We start from the raw sequence: 24,830 nt of genomic DNA, 5'->3' as shown, positions 1-24,830 counted from the left end.
TCTCATTTAAAGTCTGGCCTAACTCAGCAGCCTAGTTGAGAATGGAAGAATAAGGGAGAATAAGGGTGAAGATGATGCACATTCATCAACGTGACAAATGATTCAGGTGGACTCGACACACAGGCAGCATTCCCTCACACAGACACCACAGGACGAGACAGTCAGCAGCGGTGGAGTGCAGATGGATAATATAAGAGGAGGTGGGGTTACGAGACCCTACCATCATCTCACCTGAGTTTCTACCCGCAGCACAACCCCCCTAATCTCAGATCCGTCTAAACCTATCCAAGGACAACTCTACTAAATGTTCAAAATTCTCTGCACAATTAAAACAGTTAAGATAAACAGAGTGAGTCTGAGTGAGTAGGGGGGTTTGGTGTGAAACGCTCGGTTCTAGATAAGCTCCCCCAGTCAGAGCTGTGGTTCTACAGTGGAGGTGAAGGGAAGCAGACGTCTGAAGCTCTAATAATAAAAGCTCCTCACAGAAAGTTCTTCACCTAATGGTGATGAAGACGCTGCCTGATGCCTGAGACACGGTTCTACCAGAGTTCTGAGAAGAGTTCTGCTCTAGAACCTGCTTTTAAAATCAGATCATTAAAATGGTGGAGGGATACATGCTGCAGGGTGTAGTGCGGCTACAGAAAGTAGTCCCTAAAGAGAACTGCATTAGTTGAGATTCTCTATTCACTATTTTACCTTCATCATCATCATCATCATCATCACTCCATATAAAACTCAGAAGACTCGTGTAGCTGCACTGGTGGGTTTGGATAGGAGATAAATTATGGGCTGTATCTGTGTTGTTGTAGTCATGGCGACCGATGCCTGCTTCCATTCACCTCCACTGTACAGAGATCAGAGTGGGTCAGTTTCTCTATAATGAAGCTCGGTTTCACACTGAACCCCCAAATCTGAATGATTCACTGAAAGTTATGCAGTGAATTTTGAAACTTGGAGGATTTCACTTTAAAGAAATACTTTTTTTTTAAAAACATCATTTATATTTACTGTATACAGTTTATCATCACACACAATTGCATCCAGAGTTTTCTACACCTAACTGAATATCCAGCTCCTTTCACTTCATTCACCTGGACATTAAATGTCCAGTTATTAGAAGGTCCTGGTATCGAAATAATTTAAGAACATCAAATTCATATATCCATCCACCCAAGCCAAAAACACAGAAACAAATAAATAGTGCATACACAAGTCTTTACCTGACCAACATTCAGATTCAGATACACTAAAACAAAACACAGCCAGGTTGACAGCTCTGTGATTCAGATGAATATCTGACAACCAATCAACAAAACAGGTAAATGCAAATGAGCTACCACCAATCAAGCAGACAAGACCACACAGCGAGCGAGTCATGCAAGGTTTACAGTTTTACCGGCTCAGGGGGCGGCTTATAACCTCTTAACTTTAATCCAGAGTGAGCAGCAGGGAGTGAAGCAACACAGTCCACACTACAGATCACACACTGGAGACTGGCTTACTCTTCATAAACAAGACTTCTAGAATAGAATACGGCTCTAAGAGCGCCACAGTGAGGAGAACGGGGTTGAGGAAGTAAGATTTAACATTTCAGATAAAAACACAGAAATGAGGAAGATCTGGAGATTTGAGCAAGATTAGCAGAAACCCACTGAAGATAAAAGTGGTGAAATGTATTCTTATTCCATTCAGATTGTTCAAAACTGTTGCTTTAGGGAAACAATGAAATACAGCAGCAGTGAAGTGACGTTAGGACGGAGTTGGAGTTGTATGGTCACATGATACACTACTACAACAACAGCAGGTAGAAACACTGAAGCTGTTTGGAACAGGGACAGATAGCACCACGTTTATGTCCAGAGGTTTGGTAGTAATCTTCTCTGTGTTTATATCTGAATGTTATTCTTTGCAGGTTCAATTCAACGCTCACAGGTCAGATGACCCATGTGGAGATAAATCAGAGATACTAAAAGAATAACACACTCAGTTCCTGATTAAAAAAACACCACTGCTGCTTTCCTGCCTTGCTGTCGCTGTTATCCTGTACTGAAGGCTCTGTGTGTGTGTGTGTGCCTGTACACAAGGTGTGTTTTAAGTCTGACTTCATACACTTCTTAAATGTGAGTTTCCTCGCTTTCAGTGATACACATACAACTACCTGAGCACTAACAGCACCCCCTTGTGGAGCGTCTTTAACTATTCTCACTGTTACTGAATATTTTTTCATCATTTTAACAGAAAATACTGAGAGTTTGATCTAAAAACTGAACACCACATCACAGGACATACAGCTCAATCTGCACACAACTGGATATAAATCCTAAAGAGCTTTCTGAGGGAACCACACTCGGATCTCTATAAGCAAACGGAGTACTGAAAGGTTCTGATTAACAGCAATAACAACACAATTCTGTTAAAAGGCACTGAGGTAGGGACTGGATGTTTGTATGATGGTGAAATACGTACCTTCAGAGATGCCTGGCTGGCAAGTTTTGCAGTCTGCCACAGAAGAGAGGAGAATTAGTTTAAACAAAATGACATTATAAATATCCTTAACTACACCTACCATTACAGAACCCTCAGTGTTGCACTGTAAACACATACACACAAAACATCATCTACATCTCTGCTCATTTATTGTTCCTAATCATTGATTCTTTTTAAATTGATCGATTATCCATTTTTAATTTTTAATATTACTGTTATTACAGTAATTCATTAGTAACTGTCTTTTCTCTGTTCTTTGTGATCTTTTATTATCTTTGCTCTGTTGTGTTGGGAAGAGAACAGACCATTAGCCATGCTTATGGTGCTGATCATTTAAAAGGACGACACTATTGTGGTGAAAATGTGTCTTTTTAGCATTGTAATTCTATTAGTGACAGATTCCCTCTCTTCACAGCTGCTGTAACTCTGACATGCACCCATTAATATGAGCCCACTACATATATCGCTGCTACTGCTGTACCAATATATTACAATTTATTTATTTATATTTATATAAACAAATATTTTAGTTTTTTATATATATTTTATTACTATACTTATAGTTTCTCTTTTTATATTGATATGTCTACGACTGTCAGTGAATGGAGGAACTGCAAAGTAAGAATTTAATTGTATAGTGTATCTGCTTGTTTCTGCTGCGCACATGACAATAGAGTGGGAATATAGAGTGTGTGTCCATAACATGGGCCCTACCCATCTTCACCCACTGCACCTTGACAGGCTATAAAGCCCTTGCCGATGTGTTTCCAAAAAGATCCACTAACTGTACAGTAAGCTTACAGTAATCACTGTATAAGGTACCGAACCCGAAATCCACTTACGTTGTCTTTTGCGACAGCTGCAAACTTGCTCGCCCCAACAGTGAAATTGCTCCAGCCCTAATAAACACAGACAGACACATTTATGATCCTGAGGAGTCCCTCGTTATTAATCTACTTTACTGTCAAACAGGGGACAGTACTGCAGGCCCACAGCCCCCTCATACCGAGTAAATGGAAGACATGGCGTTGTTAATAAAATCATCTTCCTTCTTCGGCGGGTTGGGCGTGTTACCGAAGCCCACATAGCGGTTCTCCTGCCCACTTCCACCACTGCAAAACAAAGTAGACTCATTAAAAGATGAACTCCAGCAGGACGACACAATCAGATATCAGACATGACTGACAGCTAATGCAGTGATGCTAACGCAGTACTCTGAACAAGTACATAAAACATATTTACACATAATTTGTATTCCTTTTACTGTTAAAACTGTAGAATAATACTAAGATTAACAAATAAATTAGGCACCTAGAGCTTTTCCTCTAAAGCAAAAGAAAACACCTTGTCTTTCTGTAACGTGGAAATACAAACTTGGATTCAAGAATTTGCTCCAGCAGGGGGAACTATTATCACTTCAGTATGGCTCATTTAAAGCGTACTCACACCAGCAAACATGCTGAGCTCACTACACAAGTCCTCTTCGAAATGAGAGATGAAATGATGTTATTAATAACAAAAAATAACAATTCTATTTTATAGTGTAAGTTTAATTTCTTTACTAAACTCTAAAACATTATGAACAAATGACTGCATCTAAGTGGAGGATGAAATCCAATTTTAACAAGAAAATATTAAGATTGTTATTTGTTGATTAGTAAATATTACACAGTGTCTCACTATTGACTGTCATTTCACCAACAATGATCTGCCTCGTCGCAAACTTTCAAGAGAGTGTAGAGAGAGCAGACTGATTACAGCTCGATCTTTAGCTGATAACAGAGTCTACACGTCCAATAAACCAAACCCACCTCTGGTAGGAGTTGACGTCATCGCTGAGCCAGTCTTCAAACGCCTTGTCGGAGTGTGAGGAATGCTGTGCTGCACCAGCACTGCTCCTGCAACGTCAGACAGTCCAGCATTAAGCTAATAGCACTGTGTGATAACTGTGATTCACTACCACAGATGGGTCAAATGCAGAGGACACATTTCGCTGTACATAGTGCAGTGACAGATACGTGCACATTATCATTTTCGTATAAGGCAAAGGTAATCAATATCATGGGACATCCCTACTTAACAATTCACACCTGAAAGACAGGTGAACAGGCTTCTTACCGGTGAGAGGAGGAGAGTCCAGTCTTTGGTTGGGGAGGAGTCCAGTCCTTAGCAGAAGAATTCTCAATGGACCATTCCTTTCCCTCAGCTAGAGTGGCCACCTGAGGTATACACACACACACACACACGCACGCACACACACGCACGCACACACACGCACACACACGCACACACACGCACACACACGCACACACGCACGCGCACACACGCGCACACACGCGCACACACGCGCACACACGCGCACACACGCGCACACACGCGCACACACACACATATTACACACACTGCACACTTCCAGTTTGATTCACACACACACACACACACACACACACACACACACACACACACACACACACACACACACACACACACACACACCCCTGTCTGAGAGCTGAATGTGTGTATGACAGATAAACACTCACCTTGTCTCTAAACAGAGCCGCAGCCTTGCTGTTGTATTTCTCTTGCAAAGTCCAGTTGGGGTCGTAGTCATCCTGGAGTTCCAGGAATAAGCGAAATTTCTCATTTCCCCCAGCCTTCATCTTCTCCAGCTCTATATCCTTCCACTTGTCCATCGAAACTGACCGCACAAAGCTGGGATAAAGAAAAAGAAAAAGAACAGTAGCTTTATATAAGATGAAACTGGCGATTTCAATAAGAAGCTGATAAGTAAAAGACCAAATTTAGCTTGGAGCACCGCTCCAGAGAAGGCTTTCTACTAGATTTTGGAGTAACACTGCTGTGAGGATTTGATTACATTCTGTGACAAGAACATTAAGGAGGTTAGGGCTGCTGGACTCATCCCAAAAGTACTGGATGGAGCTCCACCACCATCATTCCAGAGAACACAGTTCTTCCACTGAGCCACAGTTTAATGCTGGGGGGCTTTATACCCCTCTAGCCCACGCCTGGCATTAGGCAGCATGGAGCCAATAGGGTCATGATGTTGATGATCTGCTCCAGAGAGTCCTATTTATTCTATTGGCAGTACTTCTTCTCTACAGGGACTAGACCAGCTGTGTGTGCGTGCATTCGTTAGACGGGGTGTCCACAAATATTTGGACATATAGCGTATAAGCAGAGTGAGCTCTGCAGAAATGCCGAGATTCAGAAAGCGGTGGTGTCTCTATACAAACACACAGGGAACACAGCATTACTTCCAGGGCACCAACTCAGATTCCTGGGGGGCGACTCACCTGAGATGGACACCGAGACCCCTGTGCTTTCCCGAACATTCCAGACAAATCCATATTCCATAGGTCACGCTCACCCACTGCGGATTAAACGCACCACACTCAAAACACACCTGAGAGACAAAGGAAGAGGGAGAGATGGCAAGTCACCACGCTGACGTTTCTCTGATGACCGTTAATGACCATTTATCTAAAATCCATAAATACACACGTTATTCCCATCGTCAGTCCTGACTTCCTTCAGGACGCGCCTGGTCCGGGGACTTGCCATCCTGTCTGAAAGAAAAACGCAACATGCAATAATTACAATAAGTTCTCCCACGAACACTTCTGCATTACTAGTTATTGCATTTATATGACATTTTTTCCTCCTTTTGCAAAATCTACACACATTTTCTGCACTGCAGCCGTTTTAAGATATGATTCTCTACCATAGGAACAGACGTCTGTGCACCCCTCTATTGTCTTCTTGAAATCTGCACAGGTGTCCCACCCTTTCATCCATGTGGGATACCAAAGCAACCACCTGGGATACTATAGGGACTGCTTGGCATGGTAAATCACGATTATATGCATCTAATGTGAATAATATTTCTAATGAAATAAATAAATTAAAAGCTAAAGGCTTCACACACTGCTTCCCAGAGACTACATGTAATGCACTGTCTGCAGAAATACTGACAGCATCACCTGTAGACGGGTTTAAAGGGAGAAGCTGGGCTGTATGTTGTTTACTGAATTATATTGGGGTTCTTTTTTTAAGAAATACTTGGAAAATGATTCGGTTCGAGGCAGTTTAAGGAAGAACTGCATTAAAAATAATAAAAATGTGTTGACTTAAAATAATTACACATTTAATTCATTTTCGATAGGTTCAAATTGTAACTCTCCGTTCCACCTTAAATGGTGCGGCAGTTACATTAGGGCGCCTGAGGCGCCCTAATGTAACTGCCGCACCATTTAAGGTGGAACGGAGAGTTGCAAGCTATCGAGAATAGCTAACGGTGACAAGAAGGTTTCGACAGCCTGTAGAGTTTTAAACACATTCCTAAAACTTTAGCAACATAACCTAAAGCTACCTTAGATAATATCTAACAAAATACATCAAATAATAACAATAATAATAACAGATATACAAGAAACCCCGCTTACCTGTGTCCGAGGGTGCTAGCTAAATGCTAAAGCTCAGTGAAACCGGGTCTGTTTTCAGTAGCAGAAGCTAAAGCTCGACCAGCCGCTGTTTAAAGGCCCAGCTTAACACCTAAAGTTCTCTACTGACCAGAACCGATCACTCCGGCCTCCAAAGAACCACGACACAGAACCACAGCGAGCGCAAAGAACGAAGGTTCTCCGGTTCTGCGGGGCTCGGTTTGCTACGTTGGCAGCGCAAGGCATTTCGGGAGTACCCTCTGACGTCATTCGGCCAGGTGGGCGGGAGGGTGGGGGGGGGGGGGGGCGGATAGTGTTCTCATACACAACATGGACAAAAGTATTGGGACACCTGCTCATTCATTTTTGTTCTTCAGAAATTAAGGGTATTAAAAAGAGTTCCTGCTTTTGTCAATAACTGAAGGAGGCTTTCGACTAGATTCTGGAGGAGGAGCATTGCTGTGAGGATTTGATGTTGGATGATGATCACCACCCCACCTCATCACCCCCAACTCATCCCAAAAGTACTGGATGGAGCTCCTCCACCATCATTCCAGAGAGCACAGTTTTTTCCACTGCTCCACAGTATAGTGTAGTATGTGTAGTATAGTATGTATAGTGTGTTTAGTGAAGTATGTATAATGGAGTGTGTATATAGTATGTCTGTACAGTTTGTGCAGTGTAGTATAAATAGAATGTACAGTATGTATAGTATAGTGTAGTGTGTATAGTATAGTATGTATAGTGTAGTGTAGTGTGTATAGTATAGTATGTATAGTGTAGTGTAGTATGTATAGTGTAGTGTAGTGTGTATAGTATAGTATGTATAGTGTAGTGTAGTGTGTATAGTATAGTATGTATTGTGTAGTGTAGTGTGTATAATGTAGTGTAGTGCGTATAGTATAGTATGTATAGTGTAGTGTAGTGTTTACAGTATAGTATGTATAGTATAGTATGTATAGTGTAGTGTGTATAGTATAGTGTAGTGTGTATTGTATGTATAGTGTAGTGTAGTGTGTATAGTATAGTATGTATAGTCTAGTGTGTATGGTGTATAGTCTAGTGTGTATAGTGTAGTGTAGTGTGTATGGTATAGTGTGGTGTGTATAGTATAGTATGTATAGTGTAGTGTAGTGTGTATGGTATAGTATGTATAGTGTAGTGTAGTGTGTATAGTATAGTATGTATTGTGTAGTGTAGTGTGTATAATGTAGTGTAGTGCGTATAGTATAGTATGTATAGTGTAGTGTAGTGTTTACAGTATAGTATGTATAGTATAGTATGTATAGTGTAGTGTGTATAGTATAGTGTAGTGTGTATTGTATGTATAGTGTAGTGTAGTGTGTATAGTATAGTATGTATAGTCTAGTGTGTATGGTGTATAGTCTAGTGTGTATAGTGTAGTGTAGTGTGTATGATATAGTGTGGTGTGTATAGTATAGTATGTATAGTGTAGTGTAGTGTGTATGGTATAGTATGTATAGTGTAGTTTAGTGTGTAGAGTATAATGTAGTGTGTATAGTGTAGTGTAGTGTGTATGGTATAGTATGTATAGTGTAGTGTAGTGTGTATAGTGTAGTGTAGTGTGTATAGTATAGTGTGTATGGTATAGTGTAGTGTGTATAGTATAGTGTGTATAGTATAGTGTTTATAGTGTAGTGTGTATAGTGTAGTGTGAATGGTATAGTGTAGTGTGTATAGTATAGTATGTATAGTGTAGTGTGTATAGTATAGTATGTATTGTGTAGTGTAGTGTGTATAATGTAGTGTAGTGCGTATAGTATAGTATGTATAGTGTAGTGTAGTGTAGTGTTTACAGTATAGTATGTATAGTATAGTATGTATAGTGTAGTGTGTATAGTATAGTGTAGTGTGTATTGTATGTATAGTGTAGTGTAGTGTGTATAGTATAGTATGTATAGTCTAGTGTGTATGGTGTATAGTGTAGTGTAGTGTGTATGGTATAGTGTGGTGTGTATAGTATAGTATGTATAGTGTAGTGTAGTGTGTATGGTATAGTGTGGTGTGTATAGTATAGTATGTATAGTGTAGTGTAGTGTGTATGGTATAGTATGTATAGTGTAGTGTAGTGTGTAGAGTATAATGTAGTGTGTATAGTGTAGTGTAGTGTGTATGGTATAGTATGTATAGTGTAGTGTAGTGTGTATAGTGTAGTGTAGTGTGTATAGTGTAGTGTGTATGGTATAGTGTAGTGTGTATAGTATAGTGTGTATAGTATAGTGTTTATAGTGTAGTGTGTATAGTGTAGTGTGTATGGTATAGTGTAGTGTGTATAGTATAGTATGTATAGTGTAGTGTGTATAGTATAGTGTGTATAGTGTAGTTTGAATGGTATAGTATGTGTAGTGTAGTGTGTATAGTATAGTGTGTATAGTGTAGTGTGTATAGTGTAGTGTGTATAGTATAGTGTTTATAGTGTAGTGTGTATAGTGTAGTGTGTATGGTATAGTGTAGTGTGTATAGTATAGTGTGTATAGTGTAGTGTGAATGGTATAGTATGTGTAGTGTAGTGTGTATAGTATAGTGTGTATAGTGTGTATAGTGTAGTGTGTATAGTGTAGTGTGTATAGTATAGTGTGTATAGTGTAGTGTGTATAGTGTAGTGTGTATAGTATAGTGTGTATAGTGTAGTGTTTATAGTGTAGTGTGTATAGTGTAGTGTGTATGGTATAGTGTAGTGTGTATAGTAGAGTGTGTATAGTGTAGTGTGTATAATAATGCAGAGGCTTTCATATTCAGCTTATGTCCACATTTTTATTGTTTTTTTACTGTAGAAATATGTAGAAATATGAATATACATAATGATAAAGCCTGTTTATGTGTGTAGTCTGATATGGCAGTACTTCAGCCGTACAGGAGAAGTGCTCTCACCCTCAGGGATTTACAGAAACTAAACAGGAAGGTGTGAGACCGAGTGAAAGTCCCAGGAATACGTATCCTGCAGTTTATAAATCCGGGGATCAGTGGGAAACACAGTGAGGTTCTGCCACTCATCAAAGGGCACGCTGAGGGCACTTGTGAGCACCCCTCCGGAGGGCAACATGAGAAATGGGACACTGTACCGCCCCCTAGCCCTGACAGGGACACATTAATGAGGACTGCAGGACTGGAACAGTGAGGTTAGATAACGTTGCTATCCTGTCTCTCTGGTCTGACGTGAGGTCCTCAGATATGGTTGGCGTACGGCTCGTTGTTGTCCTGCTTCTTGGTCTTGATGTGTTCAGTGTCCACCGAGGCATAGAGGTCAGAGATCAGGGAGCACGTGTCCTTCTCCATCAGGTTCTCTTCTTCATCGTGTTCCGGCTCTACTGGAGCCTGAGAAACAGTCATCACGTCTGAGTACTGAATCTGAGGAGCTGGAGAACTTCGGCCTGAAGGTACTTTGGGAACTTTCAGGGTCAGGTTAGCATAACACTCTCGTCCAGTAGAGGGCGCCTGAACAAACCACAGACACACGGAAGCGAACACTGTGAAACTCTTACTGCACGTCCTAATGACCTAATTAACAGAAGTGCTACAGAAATGTGGGACCAGTAAAGATGACTGAGCCACGTACTCAAACACACTCTCAGTTCATTCACGCTCAACGTTTGGCGGATTTTGAGTTCATGTGAATGTAAGCGGTTGAGTTAAACTGACTGAGTGAACTGGGCTGTACTGTTGATGTTTAGGGTGTACCTTATGTTTTGGCAGTGCAACCCTGGTGAGTAAATCTCACACCTTTCCCATTGGCTCTTGACACCATATATTTGCATACTGGGCGTGTCTTTCCTCTATACCCCACACTGACAGTGTGTAGTCATTCCACACAGGCCACATTCTCTTGGGTGTCCATTTATTTGTTTTTCTTTATAATGGTTTCTGTCGTCTGTGCTGGCGGAGTGCCGCAGTGTTCACTACACTTTACTACAAGATAATACTGTCAGTGTTTTGGCAGATTAATAAAATTAAATTTGGGAATTAAAGACTAGAACATTATTTAAAAATGAAGATTATTCCACTTTGAGTTGAGATTATGAAATCAGGTCTCTAGAAAATATTCAGTTAAAGTATTAACATTCTAACCTGAGTTTTAAGTACAATCAACTTAAACTTTGTAATTTGTTCTGCAAGGCTTAACCTAATTGATTTAAATGATTTAGAAAGGGCTTAAGGTTTAGGTGAACTTATCAAGCTCACAGGGTGTTAATGCCAGCCTGCAGAATTAGAGAGGAGACCATGTGATACCTGCCTCATGAACTACCCTCCCTCCCTAACAGCTCAGGTGTGTTCTTTCCTGACTGTTCTGAGAACAGGGATCTCCTTTCTCCTCAGTCCTGTCACCTCTCATTCAGAGCGTCAGCGCTGTAGAGTCTCACACATCAGCTCCGCTCAGTTGAAGTGAAAACCCCTTTATTTTAAATTAGAAGCCCGTATCAGCTTCGCAGCTGCTTCACTAGAAGATGTGGGATGTTCTTAGACGCTCACTGTGGTTCTAGAAGTTACTCATTACTTTAGAAGTGGAGCGCTGTTGCTGTTGTTCTACTAAAACTGTGTTTAGGAAAGATGCTTCTCTTTCACCGCAGGACGAGTTAGGACACTCCTCACCTCTGATCTCAGTCTGTGTCACTAATCCTCTCTTTTAGTAACTATGATGAGTCCAACAGTAAAGTCACCCTAATCACTGTGTTAGAACATGAGGACTAGCACTGAGCCTAATCCTGGACTTCACTGCTCAGAATGCTGTGTGGTTCAGGACTAAGCTTAATCCCCATCTAGGAAACGGACCCTGAGAGTAAACATAAACATAAACAACACTTAAACACTTATTATAATAAAATATAAAAGACTGGAAGTTCTACCTGCGAGGGACGTTCTTCACTGCGATCTCCTGAGGCAAAGAAACAAACAGATATTATTATTATTATTATTATTATTGTGTTACTCCACCCATTCAGCATGTTCTAGACAGCCTCCCCCAGTCAGATCTGTTCTACAGGTCAAACAGGAGGTTTGGGGGGTTTAGTGGGTTTGGTGTGAAGTGTTCGTTTCTAGATAATCTCCCCCAGTCAGAGCTGGAGTTCTACAGTGGAGGTTCTAGATAACCTCCCCCAGTCAGAGCTGGAGTTCTACAGTGGAGGAGAAGGGAAGCAGACGTCTGAAGCTCTAATAAAAGCTCCTCACAGAAAGTTCTTCACCTAATGGTGATGAAGACGCTGCCTGATGCCTGAGACACGGTTCTACCAGAGTTCTGAGAAGAGTTCGGCTTCCGCATATCAACCGCATATCAAAAAGTAGTCCCTAAAGAAAATCATCTGTGTTGTAGTCATGGCAACGGCCGGTTCCTATCACCATTACTGTAAGGAGTCTGTAATTTGTGTGTGTGTGTGTATGTAGGCGTGTGCAATGGGCTTACTGGCGTGTGTGTAGGTAATGTTTCCATAGATGGGGTTGTCCTCCATCTCGCTGCGTTTCAGGCTGATGCTGAGAAGCGGGACACCAAACAAACAAACAATAAACAACAAACAATAAACAAACAACAGAATTTAGAAAAGCATCAATATTCTGTTTCAAACATTAAAGTACAGGAAGCACATTTTTCATTTGTCATCACTGTGTGTGTGTGTGTGTGTGTGTGTGTGTGTGTGTGTGTGTGGCGTACCTCCTTCTGAAGCGAGGCAGAAAGGCCTTCCCCCGTGCTGAAAACAAACAAACCCCAGAATAAACAAAACCCAACAGTCTGTTCCCGACGAAGCCTGCAAACAACTCATACTATATAAAAATGATAGATTATTATCAATAGAATAATTATCAATTATATTTATGTATATTTATACATACACACATATATTATATACATTTGTACTATATAACAACATATTATTAAAGTATATACCGTCTATACAGTATTTCATAATTAAATATAATAATAAAATAGAAATAGTGTATATCTTACACTAAAGAACTTCAGTAGTATAGTTATTTATATTTCTATATTATATATTTTCATAAAAATACAGTGTAGTAGTCTTTTATTATAAAATATGCACATATATACAGTATACACTGTCTATAAAATATATACAGAATTACTGAGTAATCAGTTTTATTATTATTAATAATTATAATAATAATAATAAACGTGATTCTTTTAAATGTTTGTATAAAGTATAAATGTGTTTGTAAATGGTTTTAAACTCTATAAATGTTTACAGTTAGTACCGTCATTTATAAACATCAAACTGAGTTCAAATGTAAACAGCACAGCGACCTCCGATACACACGCACACACACACACACACACACACACTCTCAATACAGGATCTTTAGGGGAACACTCCCACCACAACAACACACTCTCACCTACAATCACCACATCTATATCAGAACACTCCTGAACCCGCATCACAAACATCTAACCCCAACAGCACAGACAGTGTTAATCCACCCCACCATACAACACACACCCTACGGCCTAGTGACCTATCCTCCATCAGGTCTGACGGACACTATGGTCACTTCTGCATGGCTAAGGAGCACTTCTGTACTGGTTTAGGTATTAAAATTAAAATTAAAAAGTCTGATAGAGTCAGACACAGAGTCAGACACAGAGTCGGACACAGAGTCGGACAGAGAGACAATTAGGCTTTTAAACAACAGCAGCTGCAGGGCGGCGTGTTCTCTAACTGACGGTACGGTAGACGTCCCCTCAAGGGTTCCAGACTCAGCGGGTGTACCTTTTATTAAGTGTGCACTGAAAAAACTAGTTCATCCAGATGTGCATTTAATTATGAAACATTACATAAACACACACTAATTACACTTACACACAGTGTAACACACAGTGACTGGGCCCTGACATGGAACCCTGAAAACGGGGGTTCTTTTAGGGTTCCTTAGTGAACTAGTACAGTGGACTATAGTTCAGTGCTGTTACTATAACATAATCCAGCTGATGAGTTAATTATCAGCATTAATTAATACCTGAAAGAGTCGGAATAATTAGCAGAACCTGATCAGATCAGAGTCGGGTAACAGCTTCTCCTCAGGCGGCAGCACCGAGTCACGACTGACAACCAGTCTGTAAACCTCCACAAAATATAGACTTTTACTGTTTACTCTACTAATAACTAATTAATGTGTTTTTATTTTATTTAAAAACTGTATTAAAACTTCATGATCTGACCTGTTGACGTGAGACTGATGTTTGATATTTGCTATTTTTATTTCCACTGTTTTACTGAGAGGTTCGGGTAGTTGTAGCCCATGTCTAGCTAACGTTAAATCTGAGTAAAATGTTATTTTGTGTGTGTAATAATTTTAATAATAATAATAATAATAATAATAATAATAATAGCTACTAAGCTAATCTACGCTAGCTAGCTTTCCAAACAGACCTAGTTTGACTAGCCAGACTTTCTATCACTGCTCTCCTGTTTGGGTTCCTAGATTACGCCAGAGAAGAAGATGTTTCTGAGGAGAAAATTATTTTATATATTTTGTTATTAAAAGTATATTTTCTAATTTTATTCGCCTTCTCTTCACAGGCTGGAAAAACAGATGGTCATGTTTGAGCTCTGCTGGTTAGACTAATAAAGACTGAATTTATTAAGAGAACAAAAATACTGAGATACTGTGATAATGAGCCTGAGATACTGTGATAATGAGCCTGAGATACTGTGATAATTCACCACAGCCTGTGTTCTGTGATACAGTGATCAGAGCCGGGTTGTAGTAAACGGCTCTGGGTTCTTTTTAACCCAGCGCCATTTCGACTGAACTCAACACCACGACTCAAAGAATCATTTGGATGCTTAAAGGCTTCATCTGGATCCTGAAAAGCCTTCTGTTATGGTCAGTTTATAACTTGCATAAGTCGTGTTTTTAAACATTTAAAAAAATAGAAATCTGAGACTGAAAAAAGAAGACATGAAGTTTGCGATTTGACCACTCTGGGAGGATTTTAGGAGGTCTGGTGTTTTTTAATAATTAACAATAATAATAATTATTCTAATAGACCAGCTAACATATCTTACCTGTCCAGTGTTTTTGGACACAGCAGAGAATATTCCAGCACAGAGAGAAGACCAGCACCCCGCTGACCACTCCAAAAAGAACCCACAGCTCATGGGAACCGTAGAGATCACCAAGGCCTAGAAACACACATACGCATTTAAACTAAACCACTTTATTACACAAAACTGATTCTGTTTTAATACGAATTAAAGAGAGAGATGAAGAAACTGAAGAGGCAGGGAGCCGCTCACCGCTCGTCTGGCTGCTGCAGTTGCTCATCGTGCCCAAAGCTGAGAGACGTGATGATCATCTGAATACACAGCAGTGTAAGGAGCACACTAACGCTGTGCTGTGAGAGGAGGATGGAGGGTGAGAGAGCGAGGCGCTAACAGTCCCAGATCAGATCAGAGCTTCAGCTGCAGGATGCAGTGCCATGACACAAATCAGCAGAGCAGCTCTGCAGAAACCACTTCCCTTCCAATCAGACATTTACACCCAGGAGGAAATCTGCTGCGTGCAGCCTGAACTTCACCTCTCCTGCAGGCCACGGTGAGATGCTCTCAGCTCCTGTACTGTAATACTATTAAAATAACAATATCAGCTCTTAGCATTATCTGAGATAACATCAGTTAATATAATAAAAATTCACTTTATTTATTGACTTAAAAAACAAAGTGCTTTAGAAAAACAAAATACACTAGAAACTGAGGATTTTATTTAAATAATATAAATAAACTTGAAAGACACATGAAAGAAATTAATATTTTTTTGTAAAATTACTCGTAGCACAGGGTCATTGTCTTGGTGCATGACAATACAATTAAGCTTCATTTCACAAGCAGACACCCTGAATCTGCTGGTCCTGTCTGGAATTCATACATCCATCAATAACACGCCCTGGCCCTGGAAGGCAGTAAAGCAGCCCCAAACCGTGAAACTACCGCCCCCATGTTTAACAGCTGGAACAGACACTGATGTTAGAGTGCAGCATTCATTTTTTCACCACCAAAACAATCAAAAAAGATATTTCATGTTGTAATAATAATAATAATAATAATAAAAAGAATAACAATAACAACACATTAAAATGCAGCTTAAAGTGCTTTATATAAAAGATACTTCAGAAAATAAAACAGTGTAGACATAATACAAATTTAATAAAAACTAAATTTAATGGAATTAAATGATTAAAATGAATAAATAAAACAATGCAATTATTTAGACATTATTCTTATTTAGACATGAAAATTACACAAAAACAATACATGTGTGGTCAATAAATAAATAAATATTAACCTATAATATTTGTGTCATTAATTTAATTGGGATTCATTTTAATTTAAGTATTTCACTTTTATGCAGAAATACTTTTTATTGGTCATCTATATGGGTTTGGGTCACCTCACCCCATTTTTTAGGATTAACCTAAGCCTTTTTTTGCAACGAATCTATAATTTAACGTTGGATAATTTTACTAACCAAATAAATAAATAAAAATACTGCTTATATAGTTTCTTATTGACTAGTTTAAGTACACAGATAAATATCTGACCACATTACAGGTCAGATTTATGCATAAACACCAACTTTCCAGGCTTTGGATCAACTTACCCCACTTTTTAAGATCTACGTCATTTGCGTAAGAGCAAGCAGGGCGTTCCTAATAGACCTCCATCCAGACCTTCCTCTACTACTCTTTCTCTTTCTGATCGGGGACGGAGTTGCAGACCCTGCCGCTGCAAAATGCTTCAATTCGGATCCAAATTACTGCTGTTGTTCCTGCTGGCTTTTCCATGTGGGCTTATTTCTAACGGTGAGTGGTTTTGTGGATTCGGAAATTCCGTAACTCCGCTTATGATTCACGGCGCGGCGCACAGAACAGACTCACTAACGTTATTACTGACGTGGCATAACGTTTTCCGGTTGTTTTGAGTTTTTTGTTGGGTTTTCTGACTTTAAATGTGTGTTTGAGTCATTATAGCTATTTCTGTACGTTTATGGCGCAGATTTAAAAAGTTAAAGTTGGTAGCTTTTTCGAATTGTCCGTTCCACCTTAAATGGTGCAGCAGTTGCATTCTGGCGCCTCAGGCGCCAGAATGCAACTGCTGCACCATTTAAGGTGGAACGGACAATTCGAAAAAGCGACGTTTTTGTGATTTTTTCCGGTTTAAGTGTGTTTTTACCAGCTTTATTCACCTCCTGTATCACTTAAAACAAACAGAAATCTAAAATGTGGCATTAAATTTAATATTTTCACGTAATATTTAAGATATTTTAATGAACGAAGGTCCAGCTCAGCTCTACCTATCGTCTCTTCGGTGACGTGTCCTAACTGTCCCAGTGAGCTCCTCTAAACTGGAGCCTAACTTTCAACCAGTTTAATGCATTTATTAACTTTATTATTTTAGTTTAATATAAAAAAATAACAGCAGAATTATTATAATAATAATAATAATTATTATTTTATTATTTATACTTTTATTATGGTTAAATGTGTGTTTCTGCCTTACGTAACCTGCATCCCATCCCACCATCAAAACATTACTATCTATTAAATTAATACACTTTTAAAAAATACAATTTGGGGTTCAAATGATTATATCACTACATTTATACATAGTTTATGCATAATCCACAAACCTATTCTAGTACATTTCATTATTTGTTTGTATTTGTTAAATCTCCAGGCAGGTCTTGGGCACCCATAATGATTATGTAAGACCATATATCTGTATATAGCATTAGAAATAACCCTAATACACCAGGGAGTGTGTGTTTCTGCAAAACGTAAACAATATAACATTACAATAAAATAAGCAAAATAATAGGATGAATAGTTATGTATAAATAAATGCGTAAAAATGTACATGTGCATACTGTTTACCTGTCCGTAAAGAAAGATAAATTAGTTTTACATATAGACGTAGTCAGTATTTGAAAGGTCATCCTCAGGCCTGTACATGAGACAGACCACCTGGACTGGGGGGGGTTTCAGGTGTGTATGATAAACTCACAGGTGATCTTAAACCTGGTGTGATTTCTGTTCTTACAGGAGGAGCGTTCGCACAGTCAGACCCCGAGCCAGCGGACGATGGTGCGGACGCAGCAGTAGAGGAGGAGGAGGAGGAGGAAGAAGAGGAAGATGAAGTACTGGTGGAAGAAACTCAGACGGGAGACAGAGTAAGAGATGCTGATTGAGCGGGGGGTGAGGGGGCAGTATTGATCTGTTGATAGGATGATGATGAGGAGCTGATAGGGGTGATAATACAATAGGCAGTAAATTAATCACTAATCCTTTTTAAATGAATAGTTAAAGCTCATATTTTACTTTGGTGTGGTTTGTTTAATTAAAGTCTATGGCTTTATACACTATATAGACAAAAAGTATTTGGACGTTTAAGCTGCTCAGTCATTGTTTCTTTCCAAATTAATGGTACAAAAAATACTTGTATGTATGTTAATGTATTATATGTAAATTATCTCGATTCTGATAGGCTGCCCTGTACTGTGCTTCATTCAAAAAGCATTTCTGGCTAAAGCAGATATATAAAAAATACTCTATGTCCAAATATTTGTGGAAATCCCTTCTAATGAATGCATTCAACTACTTAAAAGTTACACCCATTGCTGACACAGATGTGCAAATGCACACACAGCTTGTCTAGTCCCTGTAGAGAAGAAGTAATGCCAATAGAATAGGACTCTCTGGAGCAGATCAACATCATTACCCTATTGGCTCCATGCTGCCTAATAATGCCAGGCGTGGGCTGACATTACTTGTTGCTGAATGCAATCAAATCTTCACAGCAATGTTCCTCCAGAATCTAGTAGAAAGTCTTCTTCACTGGATGTTAGAGACAGTTACTCCAACAAAAGCAGGAGAAACTCCTCCAGTGTCCCAATACTTTTGTCCATATAGTCTATCTATTTGTAACTCCAGTTACAGTTTTAAACAAGCGTAGTTTCTGTGTGTGAGCTCTGCAGACGTTAACAGTGCTATAACTTTCCTCCCCAAGGACGCAGAAGATGCGGAGGACCTGGATGAAGATTCTCAGTCCGCCGATGTAACGTCCCACCCCGACGCAGACACGACCATCATCTTCGTGACCGGCGAAGGTTGAAATCTAAATAATATCAAAATAAAATCTGAAATCAGGAAATCTGTTTAGTCAGTGCTGTGTTCTCACTGTTTCTTCTCACTTCTCCTTTCTGGGTTCTGTTTCTGCAGAGTTTCCCGCCAATGAGATTGTGAAGTTTCTGGTGGGATTCACCAATAAGGGCAGCCAGGATTTCACAGTGCAGTCTCTGGAAGCCTCCTTCCGTTACCCTCAGGACTACCAGTTCTACATTCAGAACGTGAGTCCAAGCACTCAGTAAATAACGCAGTGAATGTGCTGAACTGGTGTTTCTACTTCTACTGTTTACTCCACTACTGTAAATACAAATCATGCTTTAAGCGCCCCCTCATGGACAACTATACACATGCATTTCTGGACAGTGTGAAAGTTTCAGAAGCTTGATCTGAAGGTAGAGCAGCATGTGGGCTGAGGCAGTAGAGTAAAACTACAGGATTTTACACTAATATGACTCAGAATTTAAGCCCTACTCAGGGGCAGGTTCTGCAAATGTATTAAATCTGCTGGGTTATATATACATATATATATTTCCTGAGTGAATTGCTTTCTACAATTGGCTGAACTGAGAGCTCCCAATAGTCCTGTAGTAACAACACCTTACATAAGGTCTTAGTGAGTATAAGAGAGTCTAAATTGGGGCAGTCCTGAGGTCCGATGAGTGAATAAAAAAAGCGGGTTTTTGTAAGTGCCTCTCGCCACTCAGTCTAGCAGACTAATGCTATTCTATCTGGCATTAACTGGAAGTTTGAATCCTGACATATGTAAGTGTCTCTACTAATGATCTGGATTTAGCCATGAATATAGCCTCAGCTGCTGAGATGGGGTTAAACAACAGCTGGACGCAGCAACGCTGACATGAGTGTCCAGGCTATCTGTGGGAATTTTGAAAGTTTGTCTCGAACAAATCGACCCATCAAATCCAGAACAAATGACTCTATCATTATAGCAGAAATCTGCACATCAGTACCACTCTGTTATAACGGGTCTCAGTGTCAGTACAACACAGCTGAGGACCATAGAGAACAGATTCAGTATAAACAGCAGATCTGAGCTTAAACAGCTTATTAAAATAAGAGCAGCCTGCGGTTTTAGCTTTAATCAGTTTATCATGTCTCAGTCACTGAAACCGTGATTTGCTCTTGAATCTGATCTGTCTGAATACTTCTGACCTCTCCAGTTCACAGCCCTACCCCTGGACACGGTGATCAAGCCTGAGAAACAGGCCTCCTTCGAGTATTCCTTCATCCCGGCTCAGCCGATGGCCGGCCGTCCTTTCGGGCTGGTCATTCTGCTGAACTACCAGGACAGTGAGGTAAATAAGAGCAGGAGTGTAACGGTACCCAGACTTAATGATACGATCTGTATTTTGGGTTTTTGCACCGTGATTTGGAAAGTTTTCAGCACAGATGTGAAAACAGATGACAAAAAAATCTAATTTAGGGAAAATCTAACTAACTGCAAAAGAGCAATAAATGTACATAAATGTGGTTTATTTGGGATAATAATGGATATCATTGTGAAATCCTCAGTTTATATTATATTAATCTACTCCCACTAAAGTATCACAGCTAACCACTTTCACTGGTTTCTCCTCTCAGGGTAATGCTTTTCAGAGCGCTGTCTACAACCAGACTGTGACCATCATCGAACTGGACGAGGGCCTGGATGGAGAAACGTAAGTCTGGCTGGCTTTCTCTGTGTATGAACTGAGCCTATAGTGATTCAGCCTGTTGTCGAGACGTTCAGCTCTGGGGTAACGGGAGAACCTCTGTGTCTGTTTCAGAATGTTTATGTACATCTTCCTGGGTGGACTGGTGGCTCTGATGCTCTTTGGGATGTACCAGGTCCTCGAGTCCCGAACCGTATGTACCTCTGAGTGATTGTTGTCATTATTGTAACTCTGTATTTGTAAGAGCTGTTGTGAGAGCTGTGATCTTCACTGACCGCTCACCTCCGCTTTCCAGAGGAAACGAATTCCAGGGAAGGTTGAGACGGGCACCGGCGGCATGAACGACGTGGACATCAGCTGGATCCCCCAGGAGACCCTCAACGTCATGAGTGAGTTCCATCTCCACTCTTATACCTTACTTTCAGGGCAGCGGATCCTGGTCCCAGCTCTGTTTCCCCTACTCCCTTCCCTGCACACCAGACCCAGCACAACATGAGCTTGTTCATTAATTATTAATTAGTAATTCATTAAGACACAGCCTTGGTCCATTGGTACACCAATTTCAAAAATTAATAATATTAATGATGATAGTAATAGTAATAGTAAGGCTGAGGGATGGGTAGTTTTGATAAATTCTAAAATTGGGGCACAGTTGTCCATAAATATGAATATACTCATTACTGTAGATCACAGGTGTGTGTGTGTGTGTGTGTGTGTGTGTGTGTGTGTGTGTGTGTGTGTGTGTGTGTGTGTGTGTGTGTGTGTACGTACTGTAGATATCCGTTTGTACCAGCACAAGGTTTTGTCGCCCCCCTCTGGCACAAATAGATAATGAACATGTATTTGTAAACCTGTGGCCATTTTTGCCCTGGTTGATTGATTGATTTTGCTATCTATCACCCCAGCAATATTATTATTATTATTATTATAGTGAAAATAATAATAATAAATATAAATTGACCGAACACTCATTTCTACCTGAAACTGTCCTCTCTTCCAGATAAAGCATCCCCGAGAGCCTCCCCGAGAAAACGGGCCAAAAGAACAGCGGGCACCACGGATCAGTAAACCTACCAACATTCCAGTTCTGCAGTAAAAAACAGGTGCTTAAAAGACTGACCACTGTCCACACTTTCAACACTAAGCAGCATGACTGGACCTGTGTGTCACAGCAAGGACGGGTCACCTTTAATCAGTGTTTATCTGAAATCAGAAGCAGCGTTACTGTGAGGAGCTCCAATTACTGACCACAGAAGAGCAGACTGGACCTACACCAGACCACACGTACATCATTCCTTCAGACACTGATTTAATACGTTAAAGTCTTCTTCCAGCTTCGGCTTAGAAGACTGTTTTCACCTTTTCGCTTTGGAAACCTGCGGGAATGTAAAGCTCAGCTTTAGAGAGTTTCACAGTCTGGAATCAGAAGCCCTCCAGTATTTAAGAAGTATGAGTTTGTGTCTTCCTTTAATAAAGTCATGCCAATCTTTGTAAATATTGTCTCAGTGTCTCTTAGAGAAGGCTGAATTATAGGTCTGAGCGTGTGAACATGTTTAGATATACTCCGATTTTAATAAACACTGATCAGTCGCCCACTGCAGCAGTGACTGGAATAACCTCATGTCATTCAACACCAAGCAAACTGTCGGGCTTATAACTTATTAATTTTTAGAAATAAGAATCTTTTAAAACAACAAGTTTAAGAATGTCAGACCTTCCAGGAACCCATATTATACAATAACACTTATTTTTATTGTTAATTCTAAATAATCATTTTAATTATGGCTGAATATGATTAGAAATTCATTCAGAATACACATTTTAGTATTTATTTTGAATTTTAACAGGATTAATATCCATTAATATTATTTAAATTGCTGCTGTTGCCATATACTTTAATTACAGGGTTGTAATGCACAGCTCCACAGATTCATAGCCCAAAACCAGTGAATCAGTACAGTTATTTTGATGGTTTTATAAGTATCAACAAATATGTTACAGATCCAGCTCTGGTTAACATGTCCTGACATCACAGCAGCCCCTTAGTCTGCTGTTCTGCTGAGGACCCCAGTCTCAGTCCCTCTGTCTACCTGTCCAGCCGTCCTGCAGACTGTGAACCGTTTACAGTGTCCTGTATTTCTGTATTTATTTTAGATCTGAAAGGTGATCAGATCTTTACCTGATCTCTAACGCTAGACCCAGAGCTGGCTGTGGAAGGACTGTACTGTGTGAGAACACACACACACCAAGAGGACACTTTAGCCACTGTGGGTTTTTTTGTATAAAACATTTATTTTTTTGGTGTGTCATCTTTTATATCTTATGATTTATTCTTTTGAAGTGCAGTTAAAAGTAGAAAAATTCAACATCACATGAACTGACAGGTAAACGCAGTCCTGCTTCAAGACTCGCTCCAAACCTTCAAACTGCCAATCAAACCCCGAGTGAGTTCAGGGTGGACAGTGATGGAGCGCCGGGCCGGTTAGGGTAAACGGGCTCCGTGTTCTTCAGCGGTTCTGATATTGAAGGTGGACAAGTCGCAGGTCTGTTCACCGGAAGCAAGAAAAAAAACCCTAAAATACAATCTGAGCTGCTTTCAGACCTACATCATTCAAGAGCATCCTCCTCTTCATCTTCCTCTTCATCTGTATCCAACCACACTGATTCATATTCAACATTGTTTTACACTACCGACCAAAAGTCTGCAATCACATCTCTTATTATTTTATTTACATTAAAAACTTCTACAGTGTAGATTTTAATATTAGAATTAATCAAATCATCTTTTTATTTAGTAATTCAAGTTTTCTGTGAGCAAAAACCTAAATGATAAATAATAAATTGTAATTTTCACATTCATATTTACATTCACGTCTTCACAGCTTTTCTGCTTATCTTTGTATTATTAGAATTACATTCTGGATTCAAATTATTTTTATTAGAACTTCATTCAAGATAATAATTCTATTAGAAATTCATTCCGGAAATTCATTTGAATAGAAATTCATTCTGGAAAATGTTCTGACTGGAACTTCATACTGGATATTAATGTTATTAGAACTTCATACTGGATATTAATGCTATTAGAACTTCATACTGGATATTAATGTTATTAGAGCTTCATACTGGATATTAATGTTGTTAGAGCTTCATACTGGATATTAATGTTATTAGAGCTTCATACTGGATATTAATGCTATTAGAGCTTCATACTGGATATTAATGTTATTAGAACTTCATACTGGATATTAATGCTATTAGAACTACAGTTTGTTTGTAATCATATGCAGCTCTGATCCTCATTGCTACAGTTCTATTTACGGGTTCTAGAATATTAAGAATTATTTCATGTATTTTGAACTAAACTGGATTGATCTGATTCCAAACTTTTGAACTGTAGTGTAAATCCATCTGCTTCCATTAAAACACTCTTCTCTTCGCTCTCAGGCCGAGCTTAGCGCCGTTACCTTTACCGTGCGTTTATATCTGTTTACACTCAGAGATAAAAACAACGTCCTGTTTACGGTTTCCATAGCGTCGACCACCTACGGCACAAACAATACAAGCGTACATTCAGGAAAGTAAACACTGCATTTAGAACAGGATCTGAAATACATTCAAAGGAACTGAAGGCGTGGGCGTGTCCGACGCTTCTGATCCGATCAGGTTCTTAACCGTTCGTTTTTAACGTCCCGGACCGAACGCCGCAGACCTCTAAACCACTCTGTACGACAGATATGAAAGAACGGAATGAAAATCTTCATCAAATGGAATTCCAGGTCAAAAATGAACACCTGAACTTTTATAGAACTTCTAGGGCATCCCATAATTTTCTTCATACAGAATAATAGACTATACCTTATCGATAACGACAGACTCTAACAGTGTTTATTCTAGTTTGTGTGTCTGTACAATCAGTAGTCTCTCTCTCTCTCTCTCTCTCTTCATCACAGAGCTGGACCCAAGGGTTCTGGAGGGTTCCTCTGTATGTACACGGTTCCAGGCTCCAGGATTCCTCTGCAGAATGCAATTGTTCCGTTCTGGAGCCCTCAGCTTTAAAGA

At 39.7% G+C, this 24,830-nt stretch overlaps 3 protein-coding genes across 7 annotated transcripts in view; 2 read left to right on the top strand and 1 right to left on the bottom strand.

Annotated features, from left to right (window-relative positions):
• arfgap1 (ADP-ribosylation factor GTPase activating protein 1) overlaps positions 1-7,193 on the bottom strand; it is a 14,490-nt gene extending 7,297 nt beyond the window's left edge. For 2 of the 5 annotated variants that reach the window (XM_072665625.1, XM_072665628.1), the window contains exons 1-11: positions 6,951-7,193; positions 6,010-6,074; positions 5,802-5,911; positions 5,028-5,199; positions 4,606-4,706; positions 4,299-4,385; positions 3,494-3,599; positions 3,330-3,386; positions 2,467-2,499; positions 1,397-1,426; positions 1-31 (exon numbers count right to left, since the gene is read on the bottom strand). The exon at positions 1-31 is cut by the window's left edge and continues 26 nt beyond it. In XM_072665625.1, coding sequence (XP_072521726.1) covers positions 1-31; positions 1,397-1,426; positions 2,467-2,499; positions 3,330-3,386; positions 3,494-3,599; positions 4,299-4,385; positions 4,606-4,706; positions 5,028-5,199; positions 5,802-5,911; positions 6,010-6,069 — 787 coding nt within the window. In that variant the 5' untranslated portion in view covers positions 6,070-6,074; positions 6,951-7,193. The remainder of the gene's footprint in view (positions 32-1,396; positions 1,427-2,466; positions 2,500-3,329; positions 3,387-3,493; positions 3,600-4,298; positions 4,386-4,605; positions 4,707-5,027; positions 5,200-5,801; positions 5,912-6,009; positions 6,075-6,950) is intronic. The other 3 variants (XM_072665630.1, XM_072665626.1, XM_072665629.1) reach the window with 3 other exon arrangements.
• Positions 7,194-14,193: 7,000 nt separating this feature from the next.
• The window catches only part of rpl29 (ribosomal protein L29), a 210,900-nt gene continuing 200,263 nt past the window's right edge, over positions 14,194-24,830 (top strand). The window contains exon 1 of the mRNA XM_072665675.1: positions 14,194-14,204. The gene's annotated coding sequence lies outside the window, so the exon portion shown is untranslated. The remainder of the gene's footprint in view (positions 14,205-24,830) is intronic.
• On the top strand, positions 16,610-22,263 carry LOC140542751 (translocon-associated protein subunit alpha-like). Its single transcript, XM_072665673.1, has 9 exons — positions 16,610-16,776; positions 18,016-18,143; positions 18,980-19,079; positions 19,192-19,319; positions 20,277-20,411; positions 20,698-20,774; positions 20,883-20,961; positions 21,064-21,157; positions 21,769-22,263. The coding sequence occupies exons 1-9, from the start codon at positions 16,707-16,709 to the stop codon at positions 21,834-21,836; spliced, it is 879 nt and encodes a 292-aa protein (XP_072521774.1). The 5' UTR covers positions 16,610-16,706; the 3' UTR covers positions 21,837-22,263.

This window comes from Salminus brasiliensis, chromosome 21 (genome assembly GCF_030463535.1).
Source record: "Salminus brasiliensis chromosome 21, fSalBra1.hap2, whole genome shotgun sequence".
Classification (NCBI taxonomy): Eukaryota; Metazoa; Chordata; class Actinopteri; order Characiformes; family Bryconidae; genus Salminus; species Salminus brasiliensis.
The sequence above is the reverse complement of the archived record's forward strand: the minus strand, read 5'-3'. Positions and strand labels throughout refer to the sequence as shown.

Coding starts and splice junctions, on each gene's coding strand:
- LOC140542751 (XM_072665673.1), top strand. CDS start 16,707: ATGCTTCAATTCGGATCCAAATTACTGCTGTTGTTCCTGCTGGCTTTT. Junction 20,412..20,697: donor TGAACTACCAGGACAGTGAG/GTAAATAAGAGC, acceptor TTCTCCTCTCAG/GGTAATGCTTTTCAGAGCGC. Junction 21,158..21,768: donor GGAGACCCTCAACGTCATGA/GTGAGTTCCATC, acceptor CCTCTCTTCCAG/ATAAAGCATCCCCGAGAGCC.